We start from the raw sequence: 15824 nt of genomic DNA on the forward strand, positions 1-15824 counted from the left end.
TATATATATATATATATATATATATATATATATATATATAAGAATGATGAACTCAAGCAGCTTTGCTTTCTGTGTTCTAACGGGGAGCCGGTGCGCTTCACAAATTGATTTCAAGAAAGGGCAGAAGCGTGTACGAACTACGCACGGCTAGCCTCTGCTGTTTCACCTGACCAACCTTCAGCGTTTCCCCTCCCTCTCTCAATCTTACGCAATCTTCTTCCTTTTCAACGCGTGCGCACCACCGACGCAGGAATCACCACTACCACCCTCTTCGTTGCCTGTACAGCCACTCGCGCCTCGTTACCAGCTCAACGCTTCATCTTTCGATACTCCTGTCTGTTTGTTTCTTTTTCTTCTACAGCTAACGAAGCCGCACTCAGCAAAAAGCATGGCCGATGAGCGCTTCGACTCCATGCTGCTGGCCATCGCCCAGCAGCAGCAAGGCATCGACGGCATCCTCGACACCTTCTTCTCCTTCCTCAGTCGAAAGACGGACTTCTTCACGCAGTCCGACATGGCGCGCCGCAGCGTTCAGCAGGTGATGGACCGCTACATCGCCGTCGCCGAGGCGCAGCAACAGCAGCATCGTGCGAAGGAGGCCGAGGCAGCGGCAGCAGCGCAGAAGCAGCAGCAGCAGTCCGGCCATCCGACCTCCTCCCGCGTCGAAGTCCTCCACGACGAGGACGATATGAACGCGGCGGCGGCGGCAAAGGCTGCACAGGCGGCAGCAGAGCGCAAGGCGCAGCTGGAGAAGACACAGAAGGCCGTCGAGGAGGCGCAGGCGAAGGTCAAAAAGGAGGGGAACGACGACGACGGCGAAGCAGCGGCGAAGGAGGCCTTTGCGGACACAGGGGACGCCCCGCGTGGTCTGCCGCCAACCCCCGACAACGGTTATGCCTATGAAAAGTACATCTTCTCCCAGTCGCTGCAGGAGGCGGAGGTGCGGGTGCCGCTGCCGGCCACTAATGTCCGCGGTAAGCAGCTGACCGTCGTCATCACCGGCACCCACCTGACGGTTGGGATGAAGGGGCAGTCACCTATTGTCGACGGCGACCTCTACGCCACGGTGCGCGCGGAGGAGTGCATGTGGACGATCGAGGACGGCAACACCGTGGTGATCACCCTGTACAAGCAGAACACGATGGAGTGGTGGAAGACGATCTTCATCGGGGATCCGGCGATTGATCTGCAGAAGGTGATGCCGGAGAATTCGAAGCTGGACGACCTCGACGCCGACACCCGCCAGACGGTGGAAAAGATGATGTACGATCAGCGGCAGAAGATGATGGGCAAGCCCACCTCCGATGAGCAGAAGAAGCAGGACATGCTGCAGAAGTTTATGGCGGCGCACCCGGAGATGGACTTCTCGAACGCGAAATTCTCGTAACAAGTAAAAGAGAAAGCCTTATATGTATGTGCAACGGCATGAGAAAGGTAACCTACTAAGCACTCACGAGTATTATTTTTTTCTTTGCCAAGCGGCAAACGATGAAGGAACGCTGTCGCCCAATGTTGTGCGTCTCTCTTGGGAAGAGGGAGGGGGCGTCGTTGGTGTTGCCCAGTCGCTTGTTAACGCTATTACCCCTGACGTATTACCTGTTTAACTAAGTGCTGTAGTCACTGTGTGATCTCCCGTGTCAAAGGGAAAACTGAATCTGGCAAGGTTTTTCTGTGCATATCTCATCAAAGCAGCGCGCATCTCGAGTAGAGCAAAGCAGAGAGCGAGAGAGGAAGAGAGAGGGTGTTGTCCACTTGCATCGCTATTCAGGTCCCGTTGAGAACACGGATGAAAACGATGAATGTCATTGCTGTTCTGCAGGGATCGTCACCTCCGTGCCCTCTACACCTGAACGTTGTTTTGGCTTTTACTTTCCCTTCTGCTTTGCCTTGCTATGCTTTCTCTGCACACACACACGCACACACGCACACGTGTAACTAAACGGATCGTTGTCTGCGCGAAGAATTCGCACACACACACACGCACAGGCCTTTCCTTCACACCAACACGCATCACCGGTTTGCACCTTCTCTTCTTTTTCCTTCAAGGAAGCAGCTCCAGCTCTCTTGACCTCCTATATAAATAAATGCCGCAAACTGAACTCACGGCGGCAACGGCGGCGGTCAGCACCTGCGAGGACTGCGATAAATGTTGTTGCTGTCGAACGCATGAGGCGCACGTGGCGAAGCTCGAGACCGAGAACCACCTGCTGAAGCAACGGCTGTCGGAGATGGAGATGATGCACGCCATTAGTGCCGCCAAGATCCACGGCAGCCGCACGGTGCTGACGGCCCTCGAGGAGGAGCGCCAGTATCTGGAGCAGGCGATGCTGCCCGTCAGCTACAAGTTCCCGAAAGGGGCAGACTACAGCGAGCTGCCGACGTACCCGAAGCGGCCGCACTTCGACACCGCCGCGAAGCACCCGAGCACGCAGGTGGTGATCTTCGACGGCTGCCCGAACGACCCCTACCACCCAAGCTCGATGCCGATCTACCAAACCGCGACCTTCGTGCAGCCCGACATCGAGGAGTTCGGCCCTTACGACTACAGCCGCAGCGGCAACCCAACCCGCACCGCCATCGAGACCCTGGTCGCCAACCTCGAAGGCGCCCACGCGGCCTTCGCCTTCTCGTCCGGCATGGCAGCTCTGCAGACCCTCGTGACGACGCTGAGCGCCGGGGATGTGATTCTCGCGAGCAGTGACCTCTACGGTGGTATGCACCGCCTCCTTACGCAGGTCACCTCCCGTCTCGGCATCACCGTCGTCTTTGTCCCCACATGGGACATCGATGCAGTGCGCCAGGGCCTCGAGGAGAACCCGTCCGCGAAGCTGCTGCACCTGGAAAGCCCAACGAACCCGCTGATGCGCATTGTGAACATCCGCGCCGTCTGCGAGCTCGCCCACCAGCACGACGTGAAGGTGTCCATCGACAACACGATGATGTCGCCGGTGCGCTGCACCCCGCTCGCCCTCGGCTGCGACTACTCGATCCACAGCGCGACCAAGTTTCTGTGCGGCCACAGCGACGTGATGTGCGGCATCGTCTGCGTAAAGTCGGAGGAGGACGTGAAGCGGATTGCATTCCTGCAGAACGCGCAGGGCAATGCGCTGGCGCCGTTTGATTGCTGGCTGCTGCTGCGCGGTATTCGCACGCTGTCGATTCGGGTGGCGAAGCAGGAGTTGAACGCCGTCGCGGTGGCCCTCTTCCTCTCCCGCCAGAAGCACGTCGTCTCGCGCCTGCATTACTCCGGCATCAACCCGGCCACGTGCCCCGAGGTGTCGTCCCTGACGCAGGAGAACTTCTACCTGCACCGCTCGCAGACCTCCGGCCCCGGCAGCGTCTTGTCCATCGAAACCAGCAGCGTGAAGCGCTCCAACGCGTTTGTGCGGGCCTGCAAGCTCTTCAAGCTCACGGTCAGCTTTGGCGGCTGCAACTCGCTGGTGGAGATGCCGTGTCTGCTGTCGCACGCCTCCATCCCCAAGGAGAAGCGCACACTGCCGGCGGATCTGATTCGTTTGTCGGTGGGCATTGAACAGATCGAAGACATCCTTGCGGACCTCACGCAGGCCATCGCTGCAGCAGCGCAGGTGTCCAGCGGCAGCGACGACTCCTCGTGAGGGCGAGCACACAAGCGCACAGCGGACACCTCATTGTTTGTCATGCGCGAAAACAATTTTTAAACAACTTTTGGTTTTCGTTTCTCTTCTATTTCTGGCCGCCCTGTAAGGCGTGGTCCTGCCTTTCATGTTCCCTTCCCTCCCTTTCTTCTCCCTTTCTTTCTTCACGTCTCAGCTCATTCTTTTCCATCTATTTTATTTTTTCCAGAGGACGAGAGCGAGAGAGAAACCACAAAAAACGTGGAGGAACACCTCCGTTGGCGCTTGGGTTTTCGGTTCTGCTTCGTGGCTTCGTGGCTTCGGCTCTTCTCCTCCCTTTCGTCGTCGACGACAGCCCGCCACGCTCACCACACGTGGTGTACGCACGTGTGCGTGTGTGTGGTGGCCGCTGTGCAGGTCGTCGTCGCCGTCCCGAAGCAACGCGGGCAGGCGAGCGCAGGCGCTTCATTGGAGAATCATTTGGGTAACCGTTTGAGTTCCTCCATCCTCTATCTTTTCCTTTTTCGCCTTCACGTACAACCGTTAGCTGACACGGACAGGAGAAAAAAGAAGATGAGAAAGAATATATACGGGGCGTATATCAACCGTTTCTCTATCACTTTGCTCCGCGTCCGCTTCATCTTCTTCCCTCAAAGCTTCGCTTTCGCCTCGTTACTGTTGTGTGTGTTGTTTGTTGACTTCTTTTGCTGGTTTCCGTACCGAACGGAGGTGAAACATTTCTCTTGTGCTTTCTTCGTCTTTGCTCTCCGCCTCCGATCGCTTGTGAATGGGCGCGCGACTTCTCTGCGATTCTTTTATTTTATTTCTTAACGTGACACGCACGTCTGCCTCCGTCGTCGCCCTTTTTACTATCGATCACCTGTGCCATCATTTCGCCGCTTTTCTGTTGCTGTTGTTGATGATGGGGGTTCCTGTTTTTCGAAGGCAATTTTCATTTGTCACTGTTCCCCGAACACTCTTTCGTCAGCAAAAGCGCACCTACGCGCAAAACCAAAACCAGCGGAGCCGGGCTCTGTGCAGCCTCTCATCAGATGAGTGGTGACTGTCTGTTCTTCAGTAATTCACACTGCGTGCGGTATTCTCGTCTTTTTTTCGTTTTCTTTGAAAGTACTGGTAAGTCTTCCTTTCGACAACGCGCGCGTGCGAGGAAATGAATGTCAAAAGAAATTCTTTTTTGTTTGTTTAATGAGTTGCAGTCAAACGGAGTCGGCAATTCAATACACGCGTCAGTCTCTGCTCTCCTGGTCGCTAGCCCTTACGCATAGTGCAGTATGCGTAGGCAGCAGAACAGCCAAACCTAGCGCACAAGAAAAACTCTGAAGGCCAATACAAGTAATAATAAGAATGAAAAGGAAAACCACGTTGGTGGATCGGTGTGGTATCTAAGCGCATTTCTTTCTCCGACGTTTCTTCCCTCCTCCTCTCCCCTGCTTTTTGTCAGCACCCTGTTCGACGCTCCTCGCATAAAACGAAGCTGAACGCCGGACTCTGCCTCTCTCCCGCCCTTCGACGCAGTGCTGGCCTTCTCTCCGTACGGTGCCTCGCATAGTCGTTCATCGATCGTGTACTTGTCTCGCAATTCTCCGTAACGGCGCCTCTCAAGCGCTCGCGTTCATTGAAGCACCGCTACTACGCACATCGCGCTTTCTTTCTTCTTTCCCGGAACAACCGTCGAACAAGCACACGCGCGCGTAAGGCGTTGGTCATGCGTGTTCTCCAGCTGCGTCGCCGCCTCTTTGGCACCTCAACAATTTCTATGTCGGCTCTACTACTGCTGTTGTTTTGCGTTCTCGTGTTGTGCACGGTCGCATCCGCCGTCGCGCCTCTCTACCACGCTGCCGATGCAGCGCCTCGCCTGCACGTCGGCGTCATGTCGATCCCGCTGTGGGGACACCTCAAGCCTCTCTGGGCCATCGCCGAGGAACTCGCCTTCCGCGGGCACGCCGTGTCGGTGTTCGTTGAGGAGCCTTCGTGGTGCTCCGTCATTCTGCAGCGCAGTCGGCACGCCGCCCCGCTCGATGTGTTGAACATGAGCATGGCCGGGGATACGCAAGAGACAGCATCCGACCGCAGCTTGGATGTCGACTGCATCATCGTCCCCCGCCACGCGGAGGTGTTTAGCGAGGCCACCTTCCAGCCGATGACGCGCGAAGGCTCGTCCGTGACGCTGTCCTTTGTCCGCCTCTTCGACAACCTCTTCCAACATCACGAGCTGTCGCTCGGCGAGTACCTTCACGCAGCGCGTCTCCTTCACGAGCGTCGCCCCCTCACCACGATGTTGTGCGACATCGTCACGTACGCATGTTCGTCGACGTCACGGCAGCTGAACCTGCCAGTGGTGCACAGCTTCCCTTTCACAACGCAGCTCTCAGTGGGTCTTCATCCCCTATTGCCAGCCGTCGGCCTCGGCTTCCCTCGGCACATGAACCTTCTCCAGCGGACGCAGAACTTCGCCTTCAAGCTCCTCTCCATGGTCGCGGCGAAGCGTATCGTCCGCTCCCTCAACCGCGTGCGGGCCGAACACGGCGTAGCGCCGTTTCGTGACGCGTACGACGTGGCCGGCATGTACGCGCCGCTCATCACGCAAACGCTGTGGGGGCTGGACATCCCCCAGCCGCTGTGCCCAAACGTGCATCCAGTGGGTCCGCTGCACACGCGGGAGCAGCGCCAGCCGTACCGCCGTCACGACCTGCCCGCTGACCTCGCTGACTTTTTGGACCGCTGCCGTCAGGGCGTTCTCTACGCGAACTGGGGCACGCTGTCCGCGCCGACCGCCTCGTTGGAGGACACGCTGCGGGAGGGTCTTCTCGCCGCCGCGCCGTACTGTGTTGTGTGGAAGCGGCGCTCCGCCGTGTCAGCCGCCCGCACGCCGCCGTCGAACCGTTTCTACGAGACGCCCTGGGTGTCGTCGCCGATGGCGATCCTGAAGCACCCCCACACCGTCGCCTTCGTGACGCATTGCGGTGACGCGTCGGTGCTGGAGGCGATGGAGGCGGCGGTCCCTATCGTGGGCTTCCCCCTTTTCGCGGATCAGGCGGACGTGTGCCAGCGTGTCGCGGAGGGCGGGATCGGGGTGCGGGTGGCGCACACGAAAACCTTCTCCCCTAATGACGTCGTGCAGGCGGTGGCCACGGTTGTGAACTCCACGAACGAAATAGCACACCGAATGCGTGAGCTGCGCGCCATCGCTGCGGCCTACGGCGGCCCCCCACGTGCTGCAGACCTTGTAGAGACACGGCAGTACAACCTGCTGCTGAGCCGGCCGATACCGCTGGAGCAGTGCAGCCACCTCGACGGCGCACTCCGGCTCGACACCATCGTGATGAGCTGGGGAGCCGCGGTGTTGCTCCTGTCGGTCCTGTGGGTCTGCGTCTTTCGCTTCACGTGCCGCTGCCTGCTCCACCTGTCGGCCCCGCTGGCTCGACGCGCGGCAGCGTTTCGCCGAGCGCATCCCGTTGGACTCGCGAAGCCGACGCCGCACCGCGTCCGCGCCGTGCCACGCGCCTACAAGGTGAGCACGGAGCTGTAGTCAGCACCGTTGCGGAATGGAAAAAGAAAACCGCTGGGGAACTTATCCGTCATCTTACTCGCGAATCAACAACGCCCTCACTCGTGCAACAGCAAAGAAAGAAAGAAAACAAGCAACTGCGCCACGTGTGTTTCACCCCGCACTGGCTGCCAACGTCAAAGACTTCATGTTTGTGGGCGAAACGCCCGCTCTCCTTCATACCGCCGGCGCTGCCGCTCCTCACGCCGACATGCCACGCCGGGCGCGCATCGAACTTTTGCTGTCTCTCCGCTGCCGTTTCCTCGCCTTTCCTGCCCCTGCGGCCCTCGCGAGGCTGGGGCCTTGGGGGGGGGGGGGGGGGGCCAGATCCCCTCCGGGCGCGCCCAAAGCCCCCAGCCCCGGCCGGCCGGAGCGGCCCCGAAGCAACGAGCAAACGCGCAGCTGCGCCGCAACCCAACCCCCGAAAAAAGAATTCAGAAGACAGAAGAACGTTTGAAAAAAGCTTCTTTTAAGAGATGCGAGATCAGTTACAGGGAACCCTCCCTATTTTGAACCTTGCAGCGGTCCCATGGAGAGCGGTTGCTTCGGAAAGGCTTTTCCGACGAGAAAGCTTCTTTTTGATTTCGATTCGGACGGATGAGGGCGGACAACGGATACAAGCTAGACAGGATAACCGAAACGAAGAGAAAAAAGTCTCCTGCCGGGTTTTGACGAGAGCGTCCGGGGGATGGTGAGAGGGCCGAACAAAAAACTGCGACTGTTGAGCAGTCACGAAAAACAAGCGAAGAAAAAAAAGGAAAACGTAAAGGCTGCAGCTCTTACAAAAGAGAGGAAAGGAGAAAAGCAGAAGGAAAAAGTAGAAGAAACCGTCTGGAAACCAAAATAAAGTCACTTAAAAACGACACCCACGTTGGCCACGAGTTACGCGGGAGCCACCCCGAGAATGTGGCAGAACCGCAGACACATCTGACACAGTTTGGTGCACGGCATTGCAACAACCAAGAAACACGCCAAGAATATCGACGTCGACAGAATCTCGTAGTCGAACACAGACTACCGGTCTGCAAACGCAATCACGCAAATGAAGGTCAGCAGCAACACAAAGTCAACCGACGCAGTGACTGCATGAGAAATATTGAAGCTTCTGCAAACCGAAAACATCTCCGTGAAGATGATGTTGAAAACGTACTCTATCAACCGAACTTCACAGAAGCAAACCGCACCTGCAACAAGGAGAGAGATAGGGCTTGTCATGGAAGCGCTGAAAGACAGGTCACGCGAGCACGCAGCGGTACTCCAGGCGTCGAAAACGGCAGGCCGTTGGGGAGATATTCAATGATTGACGGCGGAGAATTTATTGCTGGTGAACCTGCAGCACATTGTCATGCGCTTCACGCGGGAAAGACACCGTCACGGAACCCTTACAAGGCTTACGCTCTAGTTGGGGTCGAGGACGCAAACGATATGGGGCGAATCGCTCAAATTCTCAGCAGCCGGAAAGCAGACAACCCAGCATCAACTCAGTTCACAACAATGAATATGCATCAGATCATCCACACGCCGAAACCAGCAAGTCCGGCACTGATAGCGCACTCAATCAAACGAGGCGCGTTGAATTTCCTCACAGCATACGCCGCGCAGAATCAGCGCAAGCAAAAGTACATTCCGCTGTTAGCAAAGCATGGCGATGGCAAAGCCACAATGCACAACACGATTCGCTACATCACCGAACACGTGCCGTTAGCGAAAGTGATCGGAACCCAAAAGGCAACATGACTCTTACGAGTTATGAAGATGGAGAAGAGTGAGACAACCTTCTCGACATCGCGAAACGCATAGCAGATCCCTTTTGGATGCAGCACCGATAAACACAAGAAAGAAAACTGTCTACTGATGAAAATACTGACAGCGGTGAACCCGCACGGCCAGCCACGGCACAACACCATCAAGACCGGCTTTATCAGCTTGCAGACAAATGCTATTGTCTCTGCACGGAAATGACGAATAGAAGAAGGTACCGCAGGTCGCGGCGGCTATCTCGGTCGAGGCGCATGGAGACTGAAGAAAGCAGCCATCACGGAAGAAGGCTTCCAACATCCGTGGTGCGTCGGAAGTTGCGCCTCTCAACTTTCAGAAAGCTAGGTCACGCATGTGACCAGAGATCCCCCAGTGTGTGGACGATCTCCTTCACCTCCTTGGAGCAGACTGCTTTGCACACAGCCTAAGCACACAGCAAACATCAGTTTCTGATGTCAGGAAAAAGAGCAACGGCTATTCGGACGCACAAGGCTACCGCCCAGACGAGCCACTCCTACACGTTGCGATACATCTCGACGCAGTGAACGCCGAGATGGGCAGCGTACACGACCTGAGGGCCAGTTTCTTTCAGGTCGAGCTCCCAGAAAGAGATCAAGAAAGCTCCGTCTTAACAGATCCGAATAGCGGTACACAGCGGTACTTGACGCGGCCTCTGATGGGACAGTCGGCCTCACCGGAAATCGTGCAAATTCTCACGTCCACCGTGGCAGGCCGTCCGAAGTGTGCGGGCAAAAAAATCACCGTGAACGGCCAGCCCTGACCTCAATCGACGTTCGGATCGACAACATACGGTACGCAGGCACGCGTCAAGCAGTCCAAATAGCATTCAGGAGGATGTTGACCGCCGCAAAAGAGTGTCCAGTCTCTCTTAACACGAATGAGAGTTACACGGGAGAAGTCACTGACTTCATGAGGGGTATATTTCAACCACGCAGCTCTCAAAGTGGGCGTGGCAGATCACACGATCCAGAAGATTGATGGTCCGACGCCAAGCATGACGGACGGTGACTTGGAGCGATTGTACGCGCAACTCCTCCGCAGCTCGTCATTCCTATATATCCGCATCGCAGAGTTCTATTGGGTGTCGAAGCTCCTTAGACGAAGGCGGTCTCCGCTCAGCCGGACAACTCCCCTGGTGAAGGAGCCGGTCTGCACACGCCCGACGGGGCATGCACAACTTAAATAGTGGTACGAGCTGGTACAGAAGAATTGTCCACGAACGATAGCGCCAGCTATGGCAACGAGAATGACGACGATGACCCTCCACACCGATGCCTCTGGAGTTGGTTGGGGAGCGGTGTTGATGCGGGACGAGCCCCAAGAAATCATGAACGTTGGTGAAACATGGTCCGCAGCAGAGCGGCGCTGCATAACCGCGCTGGAAGCGAACACCGTGGTTCTCGCGGTGGATCACTGGCTGCGATGGATTCCCGCAGGGTTGAACCTTCATATAAATATTGATAGCACGACGGCCTTAGCCGCTATCAAGAATAGAGCCGTATCGACAAGGGCGCTCGATGACATTGCACTTCGCGTAGAAAAGCCCTCGCAGAAAAAAAAACAGATTTTTCCACTCAGTAGAATAGGTTCCTTCCAAAGAAAACTTGGCTGATGCGCCTTCACGCATCCTTTCCGTGAAAAGTGGCCCATAAGTTTATCCTTTTTGTTCGGCTTTTCGACCGGAAAATTCTTAGTCGGTTCTACTATGTAGCGCAAGATGGGAGAAGGGAAGAGAAAGAGAGAGACAGTTAAGGAAATCCTTAATTAGGCGGATCATGTCGCTGGATTTGTATCTCAGCGTTCATTTAAATGTTTTGATTTATTCATTCCATGTTCAGTAGTTTTTTTCAGTATATATCAAAGATCAATAGAAACTTATAACTTTTCACTTACGAATGGGAGGTTTGCCTTCCTTTCATCTTGAGGCTTTTCAACTCGCGGGGAGGAAAAAGGGGGGGGGATGGTGGGAAAAAGAAATGGATCCCGATAGCAGAAACCGACTAAGAGGAGGAGAAAGAGAGGAGAAGTAGAAAATATAACAACGAGAAAGTATCAGCTCCTTTCCATTTTTCCTGTCGCAGGCTTTCAGCAAAAAGCCACGAAATACTCTAAAGGATGCCTACAACACAACAGGCTAAGGAGGATATTACCTATTATTATTATTTTGCACCTCAGAAAACCCAAAACGGTTCTCTTTTACTGTTTTACTCTCCTCATTCTTTCTTCTCTTCGGTACTAGCTAAATGGGTTCTGAAAAGAGCAGTCGGGGTAGGCTCCCGTCAAAATCTGGCAGGCGACTATTCTGTTTTATTTTCGGTTAACCTGTCTAGCTTGTATCCGTTGCCTGCCGTCGTCGGCGCTAATCGAAATCAAAAATAAGCCTTTTCTTCGGAAAGGTCTTCTCTGCGGTGAAAACCTCGCGGGTTGGCTGAGGGGGGTCTTCCGCCTCCTGGCGTCCGTCTTGGGCAACGGCCCCGGTTGTCCTCTGGGCGGGCGCGGGGCCCCCGCCGGTTGGGGCCAGACCCTAAACCCCCGGGCCCGCCGGGGGTTTGGCCCGCGGCGGCGGGGGCTAGGGGGCGCCCCAGCCCACCGCCAGAGCGCCCTGCTCGCCGGCGGGGAGGCGCGGATCAGCGAGAAAACTGGTGATGGCGCCCGCGAAACCTCTGTTTTGGCGACCTGTTGCATTTTTCTTCGCTAGGTTCAACTTCACTTTGTTCTCTCTCGGTGCACGCGGTCCTGGCGGTTGGCATCCGCTGGGCAGAAGCTTGCGGGTGCAGTTGCCTTCCGAATTGTACCTGGCACGATCATGGTGCGTACGCATAGTTCGCCTTTGTCTTCCTCTTCATCGTCGTACTTTTCACAATTCTATTTTTACTGACATCTCTACTCGTTGACAAGCGCATGTTTCTTCTTCTGAACTTCTTTTTCTCCTTTTCTCGGTTCTTTTCGTCTGTTTTTCATTATCGTCGCCCAGGACGTCTTTGCGCATCCGTTGCCACGTCGTTCATCCCATCATCTTCGTTCTCTTCAGTGGTGCAGTTACTGTGTCTCGGTGATGTGTGCGCTGCTGCTTCCCTTTCTCTTGTCGCCTCGCATGTCTAACTGGCATGCTACTAACGGTGTACGGTTTCGGCCGCAGAAATGGTGTTTGGTGGCGCGCTGCGCTGATTTGGATAGGGCGTGCGCGCGCGTCTTTCCGATGCCGTTTCTCTGCAAATACGTACGAATCACGCAAACTAAGAATGAAAAGCCGTGGGCTTTCTCCCAGCGCGTGCGGGGATGCTGGGGAGAGTCGATCGTTGGGCGGTCGGCGGGTGTGGTTTTAAAAAGCCGGCGCCGGGGCCGCGCCGCTGTGGAAAAGCGCGCGAAAGAAGAACCGGAAAGAGGAGGGAGAGGTGCGCGAGTGTTTGTGGGGGAATCGAAGGCGCAGCTTCATTACAACAGCTCGTGTCAATTAAATGAAGTGGCTACATGAGGTGCGCGCTCTGTGGCAACGCATGGCCGTCAAAAGCGCCGCGCGGCGTGATAGAGACAGCGTGTCCGCGAGGAATCCCTATAAATAAACAGTTTTTCTTTCCTGTTAACAGCGTCCAATAGAAGTGGATTACAACATGCAAAAGGCATTAGGATCACCGCAGTTAATCAAAGATATTAAAAGCACATAGTAAACAAAAACACTTAAAAATTGCTTCGAACGAGCGAAGCTGTCAAAAAGAGACAGCTCCTTGGAGAGAAAAAAAACTTTTCCTTTACGTTTATATCTCACGTGTTGAACCCAAACCTATCGTGGCCTCTAAGCAGTTTTCAGGGGTGAGGACGTGCGAGGCTTCCATTTTTCTTCTTCCTTTTAAACAACAAGTGGTCAACTGTGAACTCTGTTATATTTATTCTGAATAGTTGTTACCGCTGGCATCAAGAAAGCGAAAACCGTAAATGAGACGACACGCGATCGTCGCCTGCTCTTTCCGCAGTCACACCCAAACCGAGAAAGCTGAACGACCTGGGAAATACGACGGCTGAAGGGACGCTCGTGCGTGTGCGATGAAGAGAAAAGAGAGGCGAACACCAACACCACCACCACCACAACAACAACAACAGAAACAAGACGTATCAGATGGAACCCGCCCAGAACACCCTTTCCCTCTCTGATGGCAAGAAAACGCGCGCTACGGCGTGTGCGAAGGACGCCCGCGACAACGGCCACCACGGGTAGAAGAAGAAAACGAAAGAAAGAAGGGAGTAGTAATGCAAGATGGCGGTTGTGTCGTCATACACTTCGCCTCGTGGAATCCTTTTAGGAGCTTCCGTGGTCATATCAGCGCTCACGAACTCTACTCTGTCCCAAGACAACAAAACACCCATTTTGAGGATATGTGAGAATAACAGGGAGACAGTAGACCAAACATATAAATCAAGCACAGCAATAGGAATAAAGCTATAAACAACAACAAGAGAAAAAGAAGAATAAAGCGCGCGAAGCCTCAGCAAGACCTCGGTCGAGAGAGCGGAAAGAAGCGTTGCTACACTGAACCAACACACCCACACACACACAAACAAGACGGGAGATTGTGTCCCGAATCAAACAACTCCGCTTTTTAAAAACCTCAGGACATGGGGAGAGAGAAAGAGAGTAGAATAAAAAAGGAGTTAAGTAGGAGCTGGACGATGCGGCTTCACCACACGCTCGCCCACGAGTACCCACCACTCCAGAATACCAAGAGAACCAACGGAAGCAGTCGAGAATACTAAAATACAAATGCCCTTCGGCACCAGACACCATCTCACCGGTGATATCTGCACGACAGCGACGACCGTCAGCGAGAAAAGGAATGCGGAGCCGTAGCGGCAGGATTTCCTCCAAAACGTGTTCGTACGCTGACGCGTGCTCCCAACATGTCATGTTCCCTCATTGATTTCGAATTCCACAGCAACTTACTCCTCGGCGTGATCGTGGACCTCCGCGGTCAGCTGCTTCTGCTCCTTCACGAGCGCTCTCATGCGCTTCGCAAACATGCGCTCGTACACGACGGTGAAGGCGAACTGGAAGGCGTGCAGGGCAAAGCAGGCCATGGTGAGGCCGAAGGAGGTGGTGAACCTGCAGTAGTCCTTCACGTGCACCAGCCGCCCGGGGATGGTGGAGCTGGGCATGGTGGTCATGCCACGCGCATACACGCCGACGCTCAGGGCCCAGGAGATGAGGATGGTGATCCACACCGAGAAGGACCACGCGCACAGCACGGCGGTGTAGTCCTGCAGGAAGACCACGACCACGATGCCGCAGAGGTTGAGGAAGGAGTAGCATGCGGCGAGCACGGCAAAGGCTGCGGCGCCAAGCATCATGGTCTGGGAGACGGGCGACGGGAAGCCCTTATGCGCGGCACCGCGGGCCGCGTACCACTTCTCGGTGTGGAACTCTGTCTTGCCGCAGTGGCGAGCACCCCACAGGGAGTAGCAGAACGGCTTTGAGCCCGCCGTCACGGTGACACCGAGGGCAGTGGTGACGTGGGTGAGGTTCGCACCGCTCTCGATGGCGCGGGTGCCGTCCACCTCGAACACGTCCGTGGTTGCAGAGGCGATGAGCAAAGCGAGAATGATCACCTGGATGACCGCGGCGAGGATGATGAAGAGGCGCTCGCGGAACGGGATGTAGAGCACCTTGTGACCCGCGATGCTGGACTTGCGGCGGTAGATCGAGGACGGGCGGCGCGACGGACGCATGGAACTCACCTCCGACAGAGGCTCGTTCATGGTGCGCATGTTATCCTGCATGGCTGAGGGAAATAAAACTGCGTGCTCTAGGGGAGAGGGTATGTATGTGGATGCGGGTGAGAGAGGGAGGGTAAGAAGGTGTGTGTGCGCAGGGCAAAGGTTTACTGCAGGTGAGAAGAAACGGAAAAGCCCGTGCCGCGGTGTAACGTCGTGTGATCTCGCGGTACCGGAGAGCAAAACGCAGAAGGGGAAGGGAGAGGGAGTAATGGATGCAAACGCCGAGCGAAGAACAAGACGCATGTGACGCACGCACAGGAAAGCGGACTTTTCATAAACAAAGGACCGGCCAGCTTCCTCTTGGAAAGGGAAAACGCGGGACACACAGAAAGCCGACAGCGGAGAGAGAGAGAGAGGAGAGAAAAACCCAACACCACTCTGGCACCAAAAGCGAAGTTCCTCGAAACGAGGCATTCGGCCAGACAACGGCTGATCCGCCACCCCGCCTCCCATCGCTCTCAGCGTCACTAAAAACAAGAACGATACGCTTCAGTTTCCTCAATAAGTATTTTCAGCTCAAAGAGAACAGACGTTAAGATATATATATATATATATATCTATATATATACAAATCAGGGAACACACACACACACACGGATACAAGACTTCTTTCTGTTGCTGGTAATTAAAGGCGAAAGGGCAGGTACAACAACACGTCTCTTTCTTTTTTTTTTCCCCACGACGGCGTAGGCGATTGCAGCGTGTTGAGGCACACAGAGAAACACAATATCGGAAGAGTCGTGCAGGCAGAAATCATGAGAGGCGGAGAGAGCGGATCGGGGTGAGTCACAGGGCTGTATTACACAGCCTCAAACGCGAAACGAAATACGTTGCGTGCGACCCGAACACAGGCGACCCAAGGCCATCCGGGGGACCACGCAGATTGCGCAGCGACCAGGGGCTAGGTTCATCTGTTTTCGCTGCATCTGCTCCCTCTCTTACAACACACAACATCGCGCTTCTCACACATGCCGTTGAGCTTGTCTTGCTTTGTTGCCCGTATTTTTGTTTTGCGTTCTTTCCGTTCGTTTCCTGTGTGCTGTGGGGCGACCGCGACAGACGCTAAACAGATAAAGGAGAGACTTGAGTGTGGTGGTTCTTACGTATAAGTCTTT

At 55.2% G+C, this 15824-nt stretch overlaps 5 protein-coding genes across 7 annotated transcripts; 4 read left to right on the forward strand and 1 right to left on the reverse strand.

Moving 5' to 3' along the window:
- Positions 1–248: 248 nt before the first annotated feature.
- On the forward strand, positions 249–1387 carry ABB37_07118 (hypothetical protein; the record flags this gene model as incomplete). Its single annotated transcript, XM_015805641.1, has 1 exon — positions 249–1387. The coding sequence occupies exon 1, from the start codon at positions 389–391 to the stop codon at positions 1385–1387; it is 999 nt and encodes a 332-aa protein (XP_015655647.1). The 5' UTR covers positions 249–388.
- A 572-nt stretch (positions 1388–1959) lies between these two features.
- ABB37_07119 (cystathionine beta-lyase-like protein) lies at positions 1960–3617 on the forward strand (the record flags this gene model as incomplete). Its single annotated transcript, XM_015805642.1, has 1 exon — positions 1960–3617. The coding sequence occupies exon 1, from the start codon at positions 2085–2087 to the stop codon at positions 3615–3617; it is 1533 nt and encodes a 510-aa protein (XP_015655648.1). The 5' UTR covers positions 1960–2084.
- A 1439-nt stretch (positions 3618–5056) lies between these two features.
- On the forward strand, positions 5057–7146 carry ABB37_07120 (hypothetical protein; the record flags this gene model as incomplete). 2 transcript variants are annotated; one of them, XM_015805643.1, is made up of 1 exon in its annotated part: positions 5057–7146. In XM_015805643.1, the coding sequence occupies exon 1, from the start codon at positions 5323–5325 to the stop codon at positions 7144–7146; it is 1824 nt and encodes a 607-aa protein (XP_015655649.1). In that variant the 5' UTR covers positions 5057–5322. The 2 variants fall into 2 exon arrangements, with proteins under 2 accessions (XP_015655649.1, XP_015655650.1); XM_015805644.1 differs by having other exon boundaries at positions 5090–7146.
- A 1104-nt stretch (positions 7147–8250) lies between these two features.
- Positions 8251–8901, forward strand: ABB37_07121 (hypothetical protein; the record flags this gene model as incomplete). The annotated part of the gene is made up of 1 exon (XM_015805645.1): positions 8251–8901. The coding sequence occupies one exon, from the start codon at positions 8251–8253 to the stop codon at positions 8899–8901; it is 651 nt and encodes a 216-aa protein (XP_015655651.1).
- Positions 8902–13875: 4974 nt separating this feature from the next.
- ABB37_07122 (hypothetical protein) lies at positions 13876–14870 on the reverse strand (the record flags this gene model as incomplete). Of its 2 annotated transcripts, none has more annotated exons than XM_015805647.1 (1): positions 13876–14870. In XM_015805647.1, the coding sequence occupies exon 1, from the start codon at positions 14710–14712 to the stop codon at positions 13876–13878; it is 837 nt and encodes a 278-aa protein (XP_015655653.1). In that variant the 5' UTR covers positions 14713–14870. The 2 variants fall into 2 exon arrangements, with proteins under 2 accessions (XP_015655653.1, XP_015655652.1); XM_015805646.1 differs by having other exon boundaries at positions 13876–14817.
- Positions 14871–15824: the final 954 nt, after the last annotated feature.

Source organism: Leptomonas pyrrhocoris (genome assembly GCF_001293395.1).
Source record: "Leptomonas pyrrhocoris isolate H10 chromosome Unknown, whole genome shotgun sequence".
NCBI lineage: Eukaryota > Euglenozoa > Kinetoplastea > Trypanosomatida > Trypanosomatidae > Leptomonas > Leptomonas pyrrhocoris.